Source organism: Brienomyrus brachyistius, chromosome 17 (genome assembly GCF_023856365.1).
Source record: "Brienomyrus brachyistius isolate T26 chromosome 17, BBRACH_0.4, whole genome shotgun sequence".
NCBI lineage: Eukaryota > Metazoa > Chordata > Actinopteri > Osteoglossiformes > Mormyridae > Brienomyrus > Brienomyrus brachyistius.
The window spans coordinates 5439023-5461346 of record NC_064549.1 but is presented as its reverse complement, the minus strand read 5'-3'; the positions used below and the strand labels follow the sequence as shown (position 1 = coordinate 5461346).

The following is a 22324-nucleotide window of genomic DNA, read 5'->3' as shown; positions in this document are numbered from 1 at the left end:
TGCTACCTAATGAACTTGAAGTGATGACAAACCTGAAACGTCATATATGTGCGACGGACCAAACACACATGTGGGTAGCATGATGGATGTCGGAGTGTCCCCGGTTTTAGCTTTGCGGAAATTTGGCTGCGAACAGAGTCTTCTGTCCCGACCCGATGGCTCTTCTTCTTTTGTTCAAGGTATGTACCGTGCTGCATGTTGATCTGTTTTATTTTTATGGGCAATAACTACCTAGTCATTTCAGTATGTTCTGTATGCAGATTTTTTTCATTGAGTTCCTGAAAGGTAGGTATGCACGTTCCTACTGTTAGTAATGTTAAAATTGACGGAAATTGTCTGGCTGTTTTGGATTTCTACGCTCTGTGCTCATGAGATGTGCGATGCTTCTGTTTGTCGAAACCTGTTGTTCAGGAGATACAAGCGTTTTAGCGGGCGTTTATGGACCAGCCGAAGTGAAAATAAGCAAGGAGATCTATGATCGAGCAACTCTGGAAGTCATGATCCAGCCTAAAGTTGGGCTGTCAGGTGAGCGGCCACTCCAGCTATATATATGACATCTAATTTTAAAGCATATTTAAGTGTGACGTTTATATGCATGCTTTGTTATGGAGGCTATTACCTTGGTTTTTCGTCTACAGACAAATCGCTTGTAATCACTTGCAGTCACCACTAGGTGGAACGCTTGTTCATCAAACAGTGACACTGGCTTTTGAGGATTTTGAGTTAAAATACCGTACGTCAGATTTACGCTCTTTACAATCCGCTGTTGTGGTGTACCTCTTTTATGACTATTACCCCTTGTCTGATACTTTCCTCTAAAGTGATGCACGTACACTATATGGACAAACTATTGGGACACCTGGCCATTACACCCATCGGAATTTTTATGACATCCCATTCTAAATCCATAGGCATTAATATGGAGTTTATCCTCCCTTTGCAACTATAACAGCTGACACTCTTCTGTGGAGGCTTTCCACAGGATTTTGGACTGTAATGTGGGAATTTTTGCCCATTGATCCAGATGAGTATTTGTGAGGTCAGGCACTCGTGTTGGACGTGAAGACCTGGCTTGCAGTCTCCATTCTAGTTCATCCCAAAGGTGTTACATGGGGTTGAGGTCAAGAATCTCTTTGGGCCAGTCAAGTTCTTCCACAAGAAACTCACCCAACCATGTCTTTATGGGTCTTGCTTTGTGAACTGGGGCACAGTCATGTAGGAACAGAGGAGCATTAAGATTTCCCTTCATTGGAACTAAGGGGCCTAGCTCAACCTCTGAAGAACAGCCCCACACCATTGAGTGTTGGTGACTTTTATGTACTATGTGCCTCAACACTCAGCGACCCCCGCTGTGTTACTCTGTGTGATCTGCCACTTCATGGCTGAGTTTCTGTTATTCCCAAAAGCTTCCAGTTTGCAGTAATACCACTTACAATTGACTGTGGAATATCTAGCAGTAGGGGTGGGCAATTAGACCTGAAATGGTAGTTCACTTTTGGATGGTGAAGGTATTGTATCATGGTATTACTTTTTCCAAATTTTGGGAGGAGTAGCATGTCCTGACCCTTTATGTAAATAAAATTATTTTGGTAATATCTTGTGTGCATGGAATGTATCATCTTCACTTGGGAGTCATGGGTGAGTGAGTATTCGCATAATTTATTTTGCAACAAGCCAGAAGATCTTCATGTTACAACTTTGTGGTCACATGGTAGTTTTGAGCCGAATTTTATCAGGGAACTTGAAAACGCACAAATGAACCCATCTTCTGCATGTTGATGGCGACTTCCTGATGCCCGCAGATTTCAGAGCAGAGAGAGCAAAGACCCTACAGCTTATCTAGTGTCCTTGGGGAAGGAGAGCCGTAAGGGGGACATAAAATATTTAAATGGTGTGTTATCCAGAGTACCTTAAGTGAATAAGCAGGGTGAGGTAACAATGCATCAGTGCAATCACAACACAGTGACATAGCTTGCATAATACTGAAGTTCTCTCCATGTCAGATAATTTAAAACTAAACCAGTTCCAAATAACAGAGGTGCTCCTCCTTTTTGGATGGAACGTCTCCTCTCCTGTTGATGCCTTGGCTGGTTGTGACATTCCACTCATGTCTCTATTCCTCTTTCCCATTGTTTTTTAACCTGATTAGCCTTTACCGTGCTTGAGGCTCCTTCTGGCACAGAGTCACCATGCATTAATTTGGCAGTTGTGCCTTTTAACACGCACCTTGCATGAAGGCAGCGGTGCATATATATGCTGATTTAGCAAATATGTTTAGTTTTTTAATTTGCTACTATATATATATATATATATATATAACTGGATTATTTTTGTTTAATTTGTATACTTGCACAAAATCTGTATTTTGAATTTGATACTTTTCTATCACGACACGCCGTTAGAGTGCGTTTAATAGAAAATTCACACAATGCGTATATTAATGGTATAGTGCAGTCTATGTTGTAGTGCACAATCACACCGGTAATGAATATGGTACCGGTGAACCGCCCACCTCTATCTAGCAGGGAAGAAATTTCACAAACTGACTTATTGCAGAGGTGGCATCCTATGACAGTGCCATGCCTGAATTCCCTGAGCTCTTCAGAATGACACACTCTTTCAGAAATGTTTGTAAACCTCACTGCATGGCTGGGTGCTTGATTTTATACAACTAACCTGTGGCAACGGGTCTGATTGAAAAACCAGAATTCAGTCGTTAAGAGGCGTGTCCCAGTACCTTCGTCCATATAGTGCAGGTTTAGCATGTCACACATTAATGACCCATTAATCACCCTTAAGCCATCTTTGCCACTTGGACCGTTGTTGAGTAATGATGTGTGCTCTGTCTGCCCGCTCTTTGTCGCAGGTGTGCGGGAGAGAGCACAGGAGCACTGCGTCCGCCAGACCTGTGAAGCTGCCCTCATGTCGACCCTCCATCCGCGCTCATCCCTCTCCCTCATTCTTCAGATCGTCCACGACGACGGCTCAGTATCCTTAGTGCTGCGGCGGAGCTGCTTTGACTCCCCCCTGCCCCTGTCCTGCCACCCTTTGCTGTGCATCCTTCCTTGTCCATTAACTCCCCTCCGCTCTTTATGCTTCCTTATCGGGTCCTCAGCTGCTCTCCTGCTGCCTGAATGCCGCCTGCATGGCCCTGATGGACGCTGGGTTGCCTATGTCCTGCCTGTTTTGTGGTGTGACGTGTGCCATTGACCAGGATGACCACATTGTGACGGACCCCACTTCACAGCAAGAGAAGGTACCCCACCTCAGTCCCCTCTTGCTGGGGTCTTACCCGGTGTTTTTTATTCAGATTGTCATTCCCTTCCTCATATAGAATGAGCAGGTTGTGTCTTTTTAGGGTGTTGTAATTCACTTTTGGGTGAAGTCGGGTGGCAGTGCCCTCTCAGGATACATTTTTACTGATTACTTATGATATTTCAGTTAGGTATTAGGGTGTATACAGACAAATTATTGTTGTCATTAGTCTCTTTATTTATCTACACACCAGGAAAGCCGAGCCTTGATGACCTTTGCTATTGACAGCGCAGAACGTAAGGTGATGATGTCATCGACAAGAGGATCTTTTTCAGTTAATGAGGTTTGTAAGCTTTGTAATCTTTATAAACAGGGAAGCTCTTTTCTTACAGACCATATGAGAAATTTGAATAGTGCTCGGTTGGTATGGCTCAGGTACGGTGTGTATGCGTGCAAAAATTTGGTAAAATCAGTTACTTTTTAGCTTATGGGAATATTTTTCAGGTGCCCACAATATAAACCTCAATTTTATACAAATCCCTGAATGCAGTGTAACTAAAAATGCCAAAAGTATTTTCTTTGCTTACTTATTGCTAAGGTTATTATAGTTAGAATTAGGATTATGCCCATAGAAGTAAACAGAGAGTCCCCACAACGATAGATACATGAACTGTGTATGTGCGTGTGTTTGCCAGCTGGCCTTCAGCACTCTGCTGTCAGGTCACCGGCGTGGTTACTGAAGTACTGCATGCTGTACCATGTCATTCTGCAGCTGCAGCAGTGTGTAGCACTCAGCCAGAGGGCATCGGAGGAGATCTTTCAGTTTTACAGAGACTCTGTCCGAAGACGGTATTCCAAGACACTCTGATTTATTTTCCTCTCCAGCCCCTTTGCCTGTTTTTTCCGTGCTTGTTCATTTCCTTTAATAAAATACCATGCTGTATAAGAATGCCGCAGTCATTCCTTCACACAGAGACAACGTTGAACACAGGGGTTCCTTGGTCTTGACAGTTTTCCTATTTGCAATCTTTTCAAGATACTTAAATTTTTTTACATGCTTTTTCTTGAGCAGGTACATAGTCTGTTCTTTTCAGTCTGAGTGTGAGTGCTACATTGTAGCTGTGTATGTCAGACGCCTTTCTCCAGTAGGACAGTGAAAATGGATGTATCTCATCACCAGTTCAGATGCAGCAGGTCATGTGACTTGGGCTGCCATTCCTGTGGAGAGGTGTGATCACATGAAAAGAGTCCCTTTACCCTTCATATAATGGTCGTGTTTGGGAAGCGATAGTGGGCCTCCAAGCTGGTATCTCTGTCCAGAGAGACGTGTTACAGAGCGCTGTCAGCCGCCTGAGGACAACAAGGTGTTCGAGTGACTCTGGGCCCTCAGGATGGTATCAGGCAGAGCTGCTGGATTAGACTGACCTTTATTTCTGCATGATTGCGTGTCTAACATGTAGCGTTAATACAGCAATGCTAGTCTTGAGCACTAAACACATTTTCTCTGGAGAGACAAGTATAAATAAAGCATCAAAACTCCTGGAGTTGTAAATGTTAGGTACAGATTTTACAATTTAGTGTTAAAAAAGAAAAAAAAAACACCTGAAAGGTGGCCCTAGGCTGCAGCTTGGGGAGGCACAGTCCCCACAGAAATGTCAGCTACTCCCTTTGTCAGGTTCCTTGAGTTCCATCTCCACCGCAGGCAGGAATCCAGTCACGCAGCTACATACCTGAAGTGACAGTTCAGAAGAGAGCTGGAGGAACGAGGCACAGACATCCTGGAGACAGCAGGGTGCCGCTGACGCTAGCTGACCGCGAGCCCCGCCGTCTGAGTCAGCATGTGGTCAGGCGCCCGCAGGCCCCACTCGGGCAGAAGAGCACAGAAGTTCCTGTCCCTCAGTGACTAAGCTATTATGTGAAAAGTCAATTTGAATGCTACAGTTGATAGAATTTACTCTCAGGACTGGATGTGGAGGAGGACAGGACTTTCACAAGTGAGCCCCTCTCATAGCACAACATTTAAACATTAAGATTCAAGAGGCAGTCTCTTCAGCTCCTGCTCTCAAACAAATCTGCTTTTAATTAGGTTACAGTTCTTCTAATCCCAGTAAAAGCTTATCAACGGGACATTCCCAGCACTCCTTAATATATGATCCCAGTGCTGGGGGATTAGTGGCTGGCTTCTGTGCCACTCCAGCCGGCTGGCGGCCTCGTTCTGCCAGCTCAGTGTCATTCTCCCATCCCTGTCACGCTGCCTCTCTCTGTTTCTTACGCGATGCGGTTTGTTTGGATTCTCATGCTAATGTGCCGCTGACAGAATCCACGCTGGTCTTATTTAGGATGCTCACGCTTTTATCACTCTAGGGTGTCCGCCAGCTTTTAAGGGGGGAGGGAAGGATCCATGCTATCACTGTGGCATGCCCCCGCCTCAACGTGTGGTTTGTAACGTGGTCCTCGTCAAGCCCACTGTTGCCAGGTTGCCAAGAGGCAGGTGGCCGCGTGGTTACCGTGGTATATCAAACGCTGCTGTCCATAGTGATCATCGCGATGGAACTTTTGAAAGCGGGGGAAGAGGTGGCAGCACAAATCGTCATGCATCAGTGCTCTTCTGTTTGCTCCCAGGTTCAAATCCGTCGTACTCTAACCAGGTATATTCAGGGGGGCGGAGGGTGTGTGTTTTTATTAAAGGAAGTGCCAGGCTGGGAGTGTGGGGGGTGAGGTGGGATGGGGAAAAGGGGTAAGTGGTCCCTAAGGTGGCTTCCCAGACAGGTAGGAGATGAGGGCGGTGACAGCACATATGTACGTCAGGATGCCGAAGATGATGGCGAGCACAGAAAGCCAAAGTGCCTGGCGGGAGGCGGAGCTGGCTGCCTGGAAGTCCCCCTGAGCAGCCGCCTTGTTGGTCTGTGGGCAGGAAGAGAGGAAATGTGACTATGTGGGCATTTACTGAGAGCCTACTTTGTTATTCTCCACAAGCCATGATCACTAGATGGCAGTATTGTGAACCCTACTTAAGACCAGTAATTTTACTACTGGATTCTGGTATGTTCTCTTATCCATGTCGTCTTTACTCAGCCCCCAGCTATCTTCTGCCCTGTACTTCCTCCTATTCCTCTTTCCATTTTCCACTTTTTTCACCTCACCCATTGTTAATCATTCTCCTATTTTCCCACCCAAGGTTTTTCCAATTAAACCTTGACAAAGATTGCTAGTGTAAGAAGAACCCTGCTGTTTAAACGGCCACTGTGATGAATACAGGATACACACAAAGGACAAGCAGAAAGGAGGCGAAAGCCATCTGTTCATATTGCTGCGATTATAAGTGATCATGTGACTAAGGTCAACACAACGAAACTACATTTCTGAACAGGGGAGAGAGAGAAAACCAGTTCTGTCTCACACTGAACCACTGGGCCTGCCTTTGTCCTTGATGGATAAGTGAGGGACTCATCTCTAATTGGTCCAGACCTGTCACATGGGAAGCCATTTTTCATTATGTATCTTGGACCATTCCACTGCTCTGGCCATAATCCAGTGCACATCCCTGTAATCCCTTATGAAATATAGTCTATAATTCCATACTGATTGATATGCTAAATCAGCTGTCGCATAGTTCTGTGCAAACCGATCATTTCATTGCTTACCATAATCAAGGGGAGCATAGTGTTTTACCAACAGGGGGAAAATGGCCACACTGGTTCGATAAAGTGATTTTAGCAGGAAGCTAATTATCACCCTGTCTTGGGTCTTGCAGTTTTTGCAGCATGAAGATCATTGTCCTCCCCTGCAGAGACCTTTCTCACCTCGGTATCAGTGACAACTCCTGTGGAGAAGGCTGCCTGATTTGTGGATGCCCCTCCCCCCTGCCCTGTTGTTTGCCCCCTCATGCACCTTTGTGTAACACGGGGGTCGCTCATTACCTTCTGGGAAAGGTAGAAGGCTGCGATCCCCAGGGGCCAGAAGCAGCACAGCATGGAGAAGAAGGCGAGACCCAGGTGGTCCTGCGGGATCATCAGGGAGAAGCTGCTCTGGCTCTCCGTGTCACTGTAGTCCTCACTGGAGGAGTCCTGGGGGTCATGGCAGGGAGAGGATGCCGGCCGCCAGTCATCTTCAGAATAATCTGGCCGCTGTGCTTACAAGAAATCCACATGCTCTCATGCCATGGGACTGGTCTGGTAAAATCCAGTGTTTAAGCAGTGCTTCCCAACCCAGTGCTCAGGGACCCACAGACAGTCCACATATTTGTGCACCGGTAGGGAATTGGGAGGGAGTAAAAACATGGACAGTCTGTGGGTCCCCAAGGACTGGGTTGGGAAACACTGGGCCAAAGGAAGAGGAACAGTCCCTCACACTGTGATATATTCGTATTTTTGTTGACATTTTCTGATTGCAGTGAATAAATTGTTTCCCCCTTGGAAATGCTAGATTGAATCAAAACATATTAGCTTTTGGGAACCTAGTACACTGCGCACAGTGAAGACCTGGCTGCCGCAGTGCTGTTAGGGGCTAGTGTGATGCACAGTGGTGTCCGTGCAATCTGCTGCTTAATATGTCTCTGAGTAAAATGATCTAGCACCCAACACACACTGAAGCAAGATACACCATTCACACTACACATGAGCCCCACATGCTGCCTACTGGCCAATCACCATCCGCTGTCCACAGAAGTATCACTCTTCCAGGGCATTAAGATAAAAGCTCTGCAGTGAAGACAATTTGTTGTGTACAAATGAGTTTCACTGCATAATGGCACATAAGTCCTTGTGTTCAAATGGTCATTTGCACAGGGAAACATGATTGCTGTTTTTGTGATTTATCGCTGTATACAGTTTGCGCCTCTGGGGAGGGGGCATCTTTTTGAGCAGTCGGGAGGCCAGCCATGACCATGAGCCTCTCCAGCACTCTTGTCATCATTGCCCTCATCTTTATTTATAGGGGGTGGTGTGTGGCTCAGTGGGTTAGGACAGTGTGCTAATGTTCAGAAGGTCATTGGTTCAAATCCCATGGTCAGTAGAGTGATCTCACCACTGGGCCCATGAGCAAGATCATTAACCCCCATTGCTTCAGGGATTGGCTGCCCCTGCTCTCAATTTTAAGCTGCTTTACATAAAAAGCATCCACTGAATATGAAAACAACCAGAACAGTACCAGATAAGTATATATATGGTATTTGGGCATGCTGTAACTTGTATGTTCATGATCAGGGTGAGTTTCGTGTTGTCTGCAGTCAGCTTTATTTCCTCCTTGCTTCTATTTCTGACACGACGTGCTGAATTCGGGTGCCAACCCGTCCATGTTCTGCATACGCTCAACAATGTGGGTAAAACTGGAGCAAAAAATAACCCAACAGTGTCACCCCCCACCATGGGGACTTGGGGAGAGTGAGGCACTGCTTCTCACCTTGCTGGAAGCTGTTTCACTGCAGAAAAATTCACATGTGCAAACCAAACTGCAGTCATAATTAAGCCAAATATGCTGCATACAGTCAATGACCCTAATTTTCACACATACAGATTACTGCGGAACCTCCTTCTGTAGGTGCATCAGGAAATGCAAAACACAGTGGATATTTATTTTCAATTAATCAATCATTACCAGCCTTCATTAGACGTAACACACACCCTTGTGCAAATTAATTGAAACAAGTAGTGATTTTTTTTACAATCTATTTTCAGTTTCATTCCGGAAAGCCAACAATATGCGTTCATTAGTCACGTTTTCAGTGTGTTGCGGTTACATCATCATATGTAGGAAATTTCATCATTGTTACATTTCCTGAAGGGTCAGGCATTCTTCAGCATGATCTGGCTATGTACCATATTTCAAAAATGGGGAGGAATTTCATCAACAATCAAGGCATTTCACTGGTTTGCTACAAAAACCCAGGGGATCATATTCTATAGTGAAATATTATGTTGAACTTGTTTCAATTAATTTGCACAAGGGTGTACAGGATGTTAAGTACCCCCTTCAAAGGCAGAGCACCCTAAATCGGCCCAGGGTTTAACCCTTTGCTGTTCAAACTGCTTCTGATGTAGTAATGGGGATGAAATGATGGGGGTTTTATGTACTTTTTTACATTCCCTTGTCATTGGTATTTATGGCTCAGAGCAAAGTGTTCAGTTGCAACAAGGACGGCCGCTTCCGTTGCCAGTATGCCAGCTGCCTCCACTTTTAGTCACACCACTAAGTCCATGTGGCCTCTGCTTGCCCTCCCCCTCAGCTTCAGCTCGGCACCTTCATCAACCCCCCCCCGTCCCTGCTTTCTCTTTAGTTCAGTACTTAGCCAGCTGCACCTGCCACACAGCTCTCACTGTAATAACTACAGTGGCAGTCAAGAGTCTGGACCATGGGCATCGTTATGTCTGATCACTTGGACCTGCAGCTCAAAGTTTTTTAAGCCGAGCCCTGAGTATTTTAGCCCCGATGCTAGGGAAACCTGACTTAGCCCCTAAGGCCTGTACTACAAAGCGGGGTTACTGGCTTATCGGCGTAACTTGTCGGATTTAAGGAAGTCTGGGCAAAATGTAAGTGAACGAATATAAAGTCTATTTAAACCGTGGTACCTTAATTCCCTCAAGATACCCCGATAAGCCAGTAACCCCGCTTCGTAGTACAGGCCCCTGGTTTATTCAGGTAAACTTGACTTAGCCCCTGTTATATTCAGGTAAACCCGACTTAGCCCCTGTTATATTCAGGTAAACCCGACTTAGCCCCTGGTCTATTCAGGTAAACCCGACTTAGCCCCTGGTCTATTCAGGTAAACCCGACTTAGCTCCTGTTATATTCAGGTAAACCCAACTTAACCCGTTATATTCAGGTAAACCCGACTTAGCCCCTGGTCTATTCAGGTAAACCCGACTTAACCCCTGTTATATTCAGGTAAACCAGACTTAGCCCCTGTTATATTCAGGTAAACCCGACTTAGCCCCTGGTCTTTTCAATAGCTAGAAATAGCCCTGGTCTAGACACGTCAAGCTGCCTACAAAGTAGGGTGATCACATGGTCACTTGACCTAAACACAGTACAAATGTTTTTGGGGGATTCTGACCAGAGTGTGTAGGAAAAGCAGGCAGTGACTGCTCAGCATATATGTGGAACCTCCTTCAGGACAGCTGGAAAAGCATCCCAGGAGGCTACCTCATGAAACTGGCATACAGGAGACAGTAGGGTCAGCCAATTCCTGGAGCAAGTGGGGTTAAGAGCCTTTTATCAGGGGCCCAATGGTGGCATCACTTCGCTGATCACAGGATTTGAACTGAGAACCTTCTGAGTCCCACCCCACAGAGCTGCTCCCATGAATAAATTCAATTTGTGGAATACTTTTTTAGTCAGTACATAATTCCATATATGTAATTTTATGGCTTTGATGTTTTTATATTCTAAAACGTAGATAATAGTACAAATAAACCTTCCTGTAGGCAGGTGTGTCCATACTTTTGACCGGTACCGTATATATGAACATTCAATTCAGTGCTTGCCAGCGTGTACATGTCTGTCTGTGTGAATTTACCATAGCATCTGTATGCAAACGTACCTCATAGTCCGGCAGCAGGTCCTCCTCATCCTCCATGCTGTAAGACACACTACGGCTATCCCTCGCGCCCCCCAGGATTTTCCTGTCCAGCTGGAACCCTGGATTAATGTCCATAAAGGTGGTCTCCAGGTAGTCCTTGTTATGCATGCCGAGGGAATCGGCACCACCCCACAGCGGGCCTGCTGTGTAGAAGGGCTCAGGCATGTTTTGAAGGGAGCATGGGTCCAGGAACTGCGGCTGGTGAAACTCAGGTGGAGCGCAATAATCCCTCCAAGTCAGTGGAGGCAGTATACCGTCCTCTTCGTTCCTTGCCAAAATACCCTTGAGCAGTCCGTTAGGGCCATGTTTGGGGCTGCTGCCCAGCAGAGGGTACTCTAGCTCTCCCAGGCTCTCCATCGTGTTTCACAACTAAATACAAGCAAGCGTTTTCTACCATTAACCGGCAATATCTTATGTTTGGGCACCAGTCCGCACGGAGACTTCCAGAGACTTAACACAATGGCACTAAAAAAGCACAGTAACCATCCAGGATATTCCCACTTTGCTTTCGTTCCCTAGCTGACAGAGCCAGTGTTCTGTCCACAGTGAAAAGCACAAATCTGTCAGGTTAAGAGTAATGCATGTTCCTTCAGAGATGTTTGTTGCTTTAAGCCCTCAGTGCTTCTTCAATTCTTTCTCGAGCCAGTGTATCTTAAAATGTGTCTGCTGAGGCTCTCTGGCTTCGGAGCAGGAACACGCCGTTCACCGTCCATTCATCTTTCAAATTAAAGCTTTACTTTTATACTTTATTTATCAAACAGAGTAAAGTGTGACTGCAGGAATATTAACTGTTAAGGCCTAGATATGGGGGATTTTAACAAGCAGCACTAGAGAAAGGAAAATGTACAAGTGTCATGTGGACAAGAAAGAGAGAGACCATTGATCAGTATACAAAAACATGTTACAGAATTTTTAAAAAATTACGTTGTGAGATTTGGCCCTCTTCTGAATTCACGTGGAAGCTGTCCCATCCTGTTAGCTTTGCACTCTCCTTCACAGCGTCAGCCATAATAAGTGAATCACACTCCCTTCACAGTGATTTATGGCTGTCTGATTGGGTCTTGCTGTGCTGTTTCTCCTGTGGGATGTGTGTTTTTAATTTCCCAGAGTGGAGCTGTCTGTCAAGGCCAGCTGAGGTGTTGATGGGCCTTTCAGCCAGCTGCCACCCTATTGTTTGATGAGGGTCAAAACCCGGAGCAGGAAGAGATACATCACAGTCATCAGCCCACCACAGGTGGCTGACCCCTGCTGGTTGTTGTAGTGTGGTGCGCTTGGTTGTGATTATGGTGCAACTCTGAAAGTTTCTGCCAGTGAACCAGAAGAAGCAGGTCAGGAAGGTGGAAAAACACAGAGAGTTTAAATTTGCAGGATCAGCACATAAATGTGAAAATTAAATAGGGTTAAATGTGGGAGGTCTTCGAAACACCAATCTGTTTATGTGTGGTTCTAAAAACACTGCCAACTGACCTCACTATAGGTGTGCAGGTGTGATGCTGCACCATCCCTTCTCAGATCCTCCCTGAAAGAAGAAAATACAGTTAGTCCTGCAGCATGGAATGGGAACCATTCATCTGCTCAATGGGTAAAATCAGTTGTCGCCCTTAGTCCCCTCAGCCTTACATCCGGGTCTAACAGACGTACAGTGGACCTAGCCCCGTGATTTCCCACATTTATTAGTTCACAGGGACTTACTCAGCCAACCATCTGCTGAAGCAGGTCTCCCCTAACCCTAACCCTAATGCTAGCAGAATCAAAACCACTTTATTTTGTCAAATGCATTTACGAGCAATTTCTTCCACTGCAGGCCAGACACTTCAGCAGATAACATGTAACTGAGTAAAAACAGACATGTAATTAAAAAAAAGTAGTAATAGAATACAGGTGTTTACAAGATAATACAGATAAATAACAGACCAGTATGAGCAACGATAAACATACAAGAGTATGCAATTTGTGCAAGATATACATATAGGTAATTTGATGCAATAATGCTAAAACGCTAATAGCTTTATTTCTTGAAAATGTTTGTCTGAGGAAGCTTTTGGAACAGGTAAGAGCCAGGATGAAAGGGGTCAGATGGAAATTTCCTAGTGCAACTTAGTCAAATAGAAGGAAGAAACTGGCATGAGAAGAACATCCTCTGTTGTGTTTTTTCAGTATGGTGATGATACTGTCATCCCATTCGAGGATGATGCTCTGTAGAACAGTATACCACGTCAACTGATGCACTGCTTAAGACAAGAGCCAAGTGTGTACACAAATTGGCAGTTGTGTGACCTCGATTGTTGATGAGCCCTACAACAATGGTGTCATTAGCAAACATCAGTAGTTTAACTGATAGATAAGACAGTACAACAGCCATTATTTTGCAGAGAGAACAGAAAAGAGAGAGAACACCTGTGCTAAGGACCATGGATTCTGAGACACTAACTCTAAACCTAACCCAAACCCTAGCCACAAACCTAATGGTAACCAAACTCTAACTACAGCTACTTCCCAAATGCTAACCTCAACCTGAATCCTAGCTAGCTCTAACCCCAAAGATACCCCTAACCCTAATTCTAATTCCCAAACCATAAGCCTAACATCAAATCTTACCCAAAACCTAGCTGAATCCTAACTCCAAATCCATTTTGAAAGGAACTGAATGTGCAAGATATTCAAATAGAAATGGTGCCTCATGATTCCCAGGACTGTGGTTTTTACTTTCATCCAGCAGGAAATGTAATGTTGCTCTGAACAAAGACCCAGAACCAAACCCAAGAGTCATTATCAAAAGCTTTGAAGCAGGCTGGCAACGGACTGAGCTCTCTGATAAAAGAGGTTGATGAGAAAAGGCCAGCTTTAGTCAGGCTTACCCAGAGTACAGCAGGACCAGGCTAAAGAATGCAAAACAGACCATAAAACCACTGAATGCCAGCTGTTACCGCAGTTTATTGCTTTTACTCCTATTCACCTGCCTTGCAGTGCAGAACAACTGAGCTGGACTTAAAATTCAGGTTCAGAAGACAGACTGTGATCAGAATCCCAATGTAAAGCACACAAAAGCTAGAAGGCACACATATTCGCTCCCGAGCACACTGCATCTAAACACACCTCCCATAACCCACACCCATTCTTGGGGTGTGCACTCAGCTTTATTACAGCCATCTCAGCAGCGCACTGTCCTGGCCATTGACCATAAAACCCCTCTGTCAGCTGCACTGTATGCTTGCCAGCCTTTCTGATTCCTGCAGGAGTCATACAGCATAAAGCACCCAGGCCTGGCAGCACTGCACACCTCTGCCAGTCCCCCATCACCCCATCCTCCCGCTCCAACCTCTCTCACTCTCCTGTCACTCTCACTCTTGTGGTCCCCCTCCGTCTTCATTATTCATCCTCAATGCTCAGGGTGTACGGTCTTTCCTCAACCTTTCCAATTACCTTTTAAACACTATTAGTATCGAAGAGCGCTTCAGCTTTGAGGTTGGTGATAAAAAGAAACCCGGCCAGCAGAGGAGGCCATGTGAAAGGCCCTGTCAAAAGGTGCGACTATAGACATGGATGGTCATGCAGAGGCTGTGGTCACAGAGAGCAGGCAGCAGGGCACCAAGGGAGGTGGTGTGTGGTGATCACAAGGTCGACGGTGAAAATCCTCTGGCTAGCACAATGATTTCTCTGTTGGGCCCGTCAGCAAGGCCTGTAACCTTTAATAGCTCCAGGGACTTCAGGGACTCACGAAAAAAAAAGAATGTATGTCACTTTGAACAAAAACATCTGCTAAATAAATAAAATGCAAATGAGAGTGGAGTGCTCCCAAAAAAAAACAAACTTCACGGAAGTGAGCCTCTCGTCAAAGTGGTATGTATGCGTCTGCATGTGTGTGCGAGGTATAAGCATGTCTTTCTATCTTTCTTTCTCCATGGGTTTCCCCCAGTGCTCATTTAGCGCCATGCAGCTGGGCTCCCGCGTGTATTTCTGGAACACTCTGCTCTGGTCACGCACCTGCTCAGCCAGCGAAATGTAACCTTGTGTCTCAAGTGGGGTGTGACAGTCACGACAGCCCCCTTTTCAAGGGGAAGGCACCAAAGCTGAGGCAGCAACTGCTGATCCCAGCCTCCGCTCCTTTTTGTGTCATCTGCCTGCACACACAAAAGAAGGCCTTTTCTTCACTCTTGTCCAGATGGAGGCGCTATCTGCCCTCTGGGATGCAGATTGAGTGCACTTACACATATCTACATGACATTTTAATGCACTTCTTCAGTTTGCTCTGATGACAAGAATCTTTTTTTTTGGAATGGGGGGGGGGGGGGTTAGGTACATGAAAGAACCTGGAGCTATTGAAATCGTAATGCAACAGTTCTGTTACGCAGAGTGAGTATGTGCGTTTGTTTTTGGAGAAGAAAGCTATTCAAACCCTCATTATCAAATGCTTTGAGATCCCAGTGTGACCCGAACGCAGGTGCTTCATTTCTTCTGCCTTATGGTGTAGTGCACTCTCTTCTGTGTCCTTCTCATCATCTTGTAACTCCCCCCATGAGGCTGAGTGCAAAAGTCAGCCCCCACGTAATGGGCCATTTGACTGTGGTGTGTTTGTGTGTGTGTGTGCGTGACTGCAATATGTAGCCCCTTGTGAGAATGTGCCAGACGTGCAACTGACACTAGAGGGGGTGTCTGTGTGTGCGTCCCTGAGCTATGCCAGGTGCACAGTGCAGTCATCCCCAGCGATGGGACACATCACGCCAGCAGCAGTCTCTCAGCACGCAATCCGGGGCTCCCCTCTCTCAATCAGCAGAATCACTATCAGGATCACGCTTTGTCACTGGAAGCGCGTTTGCTGTCTTCTGGTTGTGTGTGTGGCTGTGGGTCTGCTGTTATTTGGGACTCACATCTGCGTACGCTAAAATAGCCCTCTGCAGGAGACCGCTTACCCAAGCTGTGTGGAGAATATGCAAGCAAAACAATGCTCACGCCTTTGACGACCACGATAGGAACAAAATATAAAGCTGTTCAAGCTCTAGAAGGACCACAAGCTAACAGCTCAGCTCTGTGAGCACAATTCTACAGAGCAAATCCTCCTGCCTGCAGAAAGGACTGTGAATTTCGTGCAAACAATGAGGCCAGCAGAGATGATGACATTATCATCCCCTTTAGTCTATTCATCTCTGAGCAGGAATCAACCATGTCAGCATTCCCTCCTAATTCAACTCAGCGAAACACAGAGTCCCTAGATCATAGTGGCCACATACTCATTTCCGAATATTACAAAGTCTCTAAAACAAAACGCTTCCTGAAACGCTTCTGTTTCCTATAAACGCTGACCAGCAAATTATTCACTCAGTATTATCTAGAAATACTGACCTGATTGCATGATTGTACCTCACGCTGTGAGAGAAATTAATTAAACCTTTGCAATTTCATCTCAGCAGCTACATCTGTCTACAAATGGGCTAAAGCGGAATGTTAAAAACACCAAGGACGACAGCAAAGGAATCCCACTAGAACATAAACCAGTGAAGACCTACCTGTGCTCTTTGGGCTCTAAATCTGATTGAGTCTGGTCAGCGAGTGTGGGACGAGATGGGAAGGGGCGTAGAGCCCAGCCTCCCAATCTGAACTGTCCAATGGCAGCCCAGTGGTGGCATTTGCGAAGGGAGCCGCGGTTCAGACGGAATGTCCCTCGACCTCCGGCTCAGTGGCGCAGGGTGAGCATGCTTGTCAGTACAGCGACTCCGCATCCCACGCTGCGAATCTTACACACATTCTCGCATTAATCATGCACGTGTACAGATGCAGGCTGCATGATTTGCTGATGCAGGTACTTCTGAAATTCTTCTCTCCTCCCCCCTCTGCTCTTCCTTCTCACAGGGTCTAGGTGTTAGGCAGGGTGTAGCTGCATGAACCAGTCAAAGCTGACTATTTACATCAGCACTGCTGGCTTCAGTCTGTCCTGTAAGGACCCACTTTTCGATGACTTTCGAAGTATGTAGCCGTGCTGCTCTTGCATCTGCCTTTATCCCCAGCCTCTCTTGCCCCCCACCCCCCTCCCCAGTCCCCTACCTCTCTCTCTCTTCCCTTTTCTCGCTTGTGTCGCTCTCCTGCTACTCATCCACGCGGTCCTAAGGTCTGTTGGATTCCATGATTCGAAGGCTCCCCTCACTCACCAGATTAGCCCCCGTATTACATATGCCGATGACACACGCCACAGTGATGTCCTGCATCTGGCCTGCATCCTCACTGAGCAGCAAGCTAACCCCCCTCCCTGTCCCCAGACATATTACCTGCATGGAGGGGTGGGTGTTCGTGTATGTGGACACTCTCCTGATTGCTTTCAGGGTGTCCAGACAGCGTGCTCTTAAGCTCCTCGTCTCCACACGACCCGTGTGACCCAATTACTTCCTGCTTGCAGACTCATACCGAATAACAAACAGAGGCAGTGCTAGACGCACAACCTCGTCTGTAGCTCTTCAGTTTCACCAGCCCCTTTCTCCTTCTCCATGATAAAATGTCTTTGTGGGGACATTTCATGGCCCACAACACACGTACCAGCAGGGATACAGGCTGCAGAATGAGTGTTTAACAGATACTATGGGAGCGACAACAGTCACCGGGGGGGGAGCAGAGTTTTTCTGAGGCGTGACTGTTGTTCTTGCTCATGTACCCATTCTCCATGCCACTCCTTTGTCTATCGGCCTCTTTATCCAGCTGTGCCCAGTCCCCAGCTCTTTTTTTCCAGCTGGCTGAGTTACATTTGTCTTTCTTCGCCTCCATTTGTCCGTCTCTATCCAGCCCGTCGACAAGCACAGATCGATACACCCGGGAGGCTGGATCTGGAGAGAGAGAGGGACGGAGGAGATGTGATGAAGGGGGGTGGGGGGAGGACTAACATGGGGCACCTCCGGAATGGTGGTGCAGGGACCGAATGCACAGCCGCCTCCCATGGGAGCAGTGAAGCACCAGTCTCGGTAGTACTGTCCATTCCATGGGATTCTGACACTCACAGATACTCAGAGGGGGCATACCCTGGCAGATTCAGGGCACCCAGCACTCTACAGGGGGCCCAGAATACGTGAAATTATACATAAATTCGGGAAGGAGAAATTTAGTCATGGGGCCTTCCACATCTGCTTACCCTTCTGAAATGTCTCCCACTCAGATTTATAAATTCTTGGACCCCCAAGGTATCCAGTTTGCCCCAACATTTATAGTACATGACCCCATCAGGATGTTCACCATAATGTGGGACTGCCAACATAAGATGTACCTTAATCAATAATCGATTTCAGACAGTGACATAGTGAGCAAATATATAAAGGTTTGATTGGACTACGGCCATCAGTCATTGAGCAGCAAAATACTGGTTCTGTAAAATTTAAATCAACATTGTCCATGACCCTGAGCCGGCTTGCTGAGATCAGGAGGTGCTGGATTTCATCCAGGGAGACTGGGGCGAGCGTTGAAGCAGGTAGGCTGCAGCGGCACAAGAGAAACACAATGCCCAGAACTCCTCATGCTAATGACTGTACTACGCTCTTTCAAAGTGGATTACAGAGTCAAGAGTTAATCGGGGAGTAAGTACTCACTCTTGGGGTTGAAGACACAACACTGGGGACACACAGAAATATCTCACTGCACACACGCACGGACATATTTTTTCAGAATCATCATCACAGTTCTTAACACTAACAAATGCTGAAACAAAACAGGAACCACCGAAACAATGTCATTACACATCATAGGTAGCCAATTGGAATTTTAAAACTAAACCATAAGGAGAGAAACAAGCCTCAGGAACTCATAATGAATGGGGTTATTGTATACAGTCAGTGAGTTTACCGAAAAGTGAGTTTCAAAGACTCTTGCCATCACTATTCTGCCCATGTTGCTTGCAACATTTCCATGTAAATTTCCTGACTAATAGAATCATTCTTGGAAATGAACAGTTCTTCACATACTTCGAGTCCACAAACTGCTCAACAATTCAGTATGGCCTGGCTCATCTGTCCTTTCCTGTGGTTGTCTAGTGACACATTTGTCGTACATCCAGGCACACATCACCAGTGCTGGCATATATACTGGTTCATTCATTCAGTCTTACTCCTGTCTTGCTGAGCAGTAACACATCTACTGCATAACTATAATACAGTTGACTGTACATTGCCAAGTTTTTCAGCTTTCAAAGACCCCAACCATGAACCAGGTAGTCTGCCTGCATTCTGTTTACAGGAGGCATTAAAGTGTAGAATTAGGCCAAGGCAGCTTTACATCTCCATGTTTTTCAAGAGAGGTACAAACGTCACAGCCTCTTGTCACATAAGCTGGAAAGACAGTTTTGATCCGTGACAGAAATGGCTTCCATATTTGTAACACATATTCATTCAGGTGCTTCAGCAGCCCAGGACATGGACTCAGAACCAAAAGGTGGACGGTGCCTGGTTGATGGATCCTCCAGGGGTGTCAAAACCACAGAGTTCCCTGTTAGGAACAGCTGAAGGAGGAGGAGGACTGACAGAGGAATCGGAGTGAGTAGGAGACACTCTGGATGGAGATGCACCTGGAAGGGCGAGTAATTGGGTGAGCAGTGAAGGCGGGAGGTCCACAAAGCGATGTGTTCCCCTCCCCAGATGATGAAGCGGAACCACGGACACAGAAAATTACTTGTTTATTAAATAATCCCAGCAAACCCAACTGTGGTTGTTTCCCCTAGACAGAGCTGCCAGGTGCCCCAGTTAAATGAAGAGTACAGGATGAGTCAGACGCCTGCAACATCCTGGATTGCTCCTTAATTAGGCCAACTCATTAGACACTTGTGACAGCCCATTAGCACCTTCTTTGTGCCAGATGTTTGCCAAAACGCCTCCTTCCTGGAAGTGTATGGTGCTCCTGCCTCACTGTAAAAATGCGTTAAAGAGACACAAAATGCTGCCATTGCCGGTGGAATCAAACCAATTATAAAGGACATGTAGCATGGAGCTACAGGGCAGTGTGCATAATGAGGCATATTCAGTGAGCTCGCACTGAATGTAAGGCTATTGTGGCATGGACTTAGGCAGAATGTAGCACATGCACAATGGTTTTCAGCCACAAAGTTTTCAGGATAAAAATCAAGACATGAGGACGGCACTAGGAGCAGCGCAAAGGATTAGTAAACAGGAGAAAAACATGGATCAACAGACTCTGAAGCCTGCAGCTTGCACCACTCACATTGACATGAATCCAGGATTTTCCCCCTAAGAATCCAATTCCTTTAAAGATATGTGAGCAAGTAATGTAATAAGCACTGAAGCAACCATTTAAAGGGGTTACAGACAGGAGCTGAGCCTCCCCCCCCCCAAGTCACTTTGTCGTAGGGACAAAGAGAAACTATTAGTTATCTATTTATTTTTTTCTGGCAATTAAAGTGATTAAATAACCAGAACCATGGAGCCGTCGAGGGGTGGGGGTGTATTAATGGAGGCCGGTTAAGAATATTGACGTTTGGTATGTCTCTGTGGAGGACTCAGGGAGGACAGGGAAGAAAAGACAAAGCGTGGGATAGAAAAAGAGAAAGAAAGGGAGAGGATGACAGGAAGAAAGGGAAGCAGGGAGACTCTGACCAGATTAATGGCAGAGGGGGAAAGTGAAGAGGGCCATTTTCCATGCAATCCAACCCTCCTCCACAACACACATACAGATATGCGTGCATTTTTGTGCTGTCCTGAACTGTACTTCTCGGGGAGGAGAGTTAAGGCAGGCTGCTGAGGTGAGCATGTGGGGGGTGGGGGAATGCTGACGTCACCTCTGCAGCGCTAACTTTGCTCTGGCACAAGAAAGCCACAGAGGAAGAGGAGGCTGGGGCGGAATGGCGCTCCCGACAGATGGGGGTGTGGGGGCCTGATAGTCATTTTTGAGGTGCATGGAGCTGCAGAACTGGTTTGTGTTCATATTTCTTTTTATTCAAACTGATGTTAAGATACATAAGTGAATAAGGGTTACAGAACTAAGGAGTGGAGGGAACTAGGGATCTCACAAAAGGGCAGGGGGGAGTTGTTCTGGCTTGCCCTTGGCCAGCCCTGACCTAGGACAGTGGGCGTTTTATCCTAAAGGCCTGTGTGATTTATGAAGGCAAGTAGAGAAGGCAGCCAAGCGGGAAACACCAGAGAAACAGGGTAGAAATGGCCCCTCAATTATTCATTACTGTGAATGAGAGCAAAGCTGGGGGAGGCTACACAGGAGAGGGAGAAGGGGAAGCCTGCTTATTTGCTTATTTCTCTTCTCACGACGACTCCCATTAGTGGAGTTCTGTAGAATTAGCAGCTGGGTACACCACACTGGCAAGAATGGAGTAAAAGTTATTTCTGAACATCACAACGCACAATTTGTCTACATGACACACAACTTTATAACAGCACATGAGAAGAAAGGAATTTTAATAGTCATGCAAATATTATAAAAAAATACAACAGATATTTTGATATCCTCTGGACAGATTAAGGTAACCTGACATGTGCTGTGTCACGTTTAAAGCTGTCGGTCGTTACTGTAGGACATGTCATTTTCCAGCATTTTCCAATTTGTGAAAACACTTCCCTGTCGATGCTAAAGGTGCTGGGACTGGCCTGATCCAGATGAACAACACTGCTTTGAAGGAGTGGCAGCCTGGCCATCGATCATAGGAGGACGGCCCATGGGCTCCTGTTGTTCGTCTGCCTGTTAATAATTAAACGCTGCTCCTCTGGAAAATCACATTTGGGAAAGATTTCCCATCCATTGACCTGACACAACAGATTGTCTGTGGCTGTCAGTGAGGTTTGCTGTTTAATACTTAAAGGCCAGCATTTCAAACACATGTAGTCCTGAGCTTGTGGACTCTAACAGGAATGGTGGTTCAGTCCCCCCGCCCTACAGTACACTTAACTTCCCTCTCACTGTGTTAAAGATGAAACCTTCTCCAGCTCTGTGATTGGTCCTACTCTGACACAGTAGGCGGAATGTGCAGTGATTGGCTTTGCTGAGTCACTTGGATTCCCCATCCACGCACATTTATTTTTCATTCAAGTCCGGCCGGCCTCTCAGTCTTACTTCATCACAAATTGCTATCCCCCCCCCACCCCTCCCCCCAAAGTAAAGTACGCTGACTCTAAAAAGCCATATGATGACAGATTTAATTTCATTTGCTTACACTGAAAAGAAGTTATCCTTTACAAGTGAGACAAGCTGTTGGTTGTTGATGTTGTTAGAGTCTTAAATACCGATAATGCTCTCCTCTCTTTGGGTTTATGCAGGTGGTGGCAAGGAGACAAGAAAGAGATAAAAAGGCAGCAGGAAGGCAGGGGAGGCCAGCATGAGCTTGACAGCCGCTTCGCCTTGATAGCTATTCATTTATTCCCGTCTCCGAAATAACAGGGTTTCAATGAGCCGTCAAATGAGACGCTGGGCCAGAATCTCCACGCAGCACAATCACTGCTAGAAGCGGCATCACCACAGCAAAGACGGGGAAAAGGTGCATTGGGGCGGATAGGTGAGTAGCGAGTG

The 22324-nt window shown here is 46.2% G+C and overlaps 2 protein-coding genes across 7 annotated transcripts; one reads left to right on the top strand and one right to left on the bottom strand.

The window, feature by feature from the left end:
* The first annotated feature begins 20 nt into the window (after positions 1-20).
* Positions 21-4204, top strand: exosc5 (exosome component 5). Its single transcript, XM_048980084.1, has 6 exons — positions 21-179; positions 412-525; positions 2867-2988; positions 3116-3256; positions 3509-3598; positions 4028-4204. The coding sequence occupies exons 1-6, from the start codon at positions 47-49 to the stop codon at positions 4121-4123; spliced, it is 696 nt and encodes a 231-aa protein (XP_048836041.1). The 5' UTR covers positions 21-46; the 3' UTR covers positions 4124-4204.
* On the bottom strand, positions 4198-16827 carry tmem91 (transmembrane protein 91). 6 transcript variants are annotated; one of them, XR_007382985.1, is made up of 6 exons: positions 16336-16827; positions 12299-12350; positions 10793-12135; positions 7176-7382; positions 4858-6159; positions 4198-4605 (listed from the first exon to the last, which is right to left on the bottom strand). XR_007382985.1 is itself a non-coding variant. In XM_048980080.1 (6 exons), exons 4-6 carry the CDS (start codon positions 11186-11188, stop codon positions 6004-6006), a joined length of 759 nt encoding a protein of 252 aa, XP_048836037.1. In that variant the 5' UTR covers positions 11189-12135; positions 12299-12350; positions 14816-14952; positions 16336-16827; the 3' UTR covers positions 4666-6003. The 6 variants fall into 6 exon arrangements, 5 of the variants coding, with proteins under 5 accessions (XP_048836037.1, XP_048836039.1, XP_048836036.1 ...); XM_048980080.1 differs by lacking the exon at positions 4198-4605 and adding an exon at positions 14816-14952 and having other exon boundaries at positions 4666-6159; XM_048980082.1 differs by lacking the exon at positions 4198-4605 and having other exon boundaries at positions 4666-4985; positions 6059-6159.
* Positions 16828-22324: the final 5497 nt, after the last annotated feature.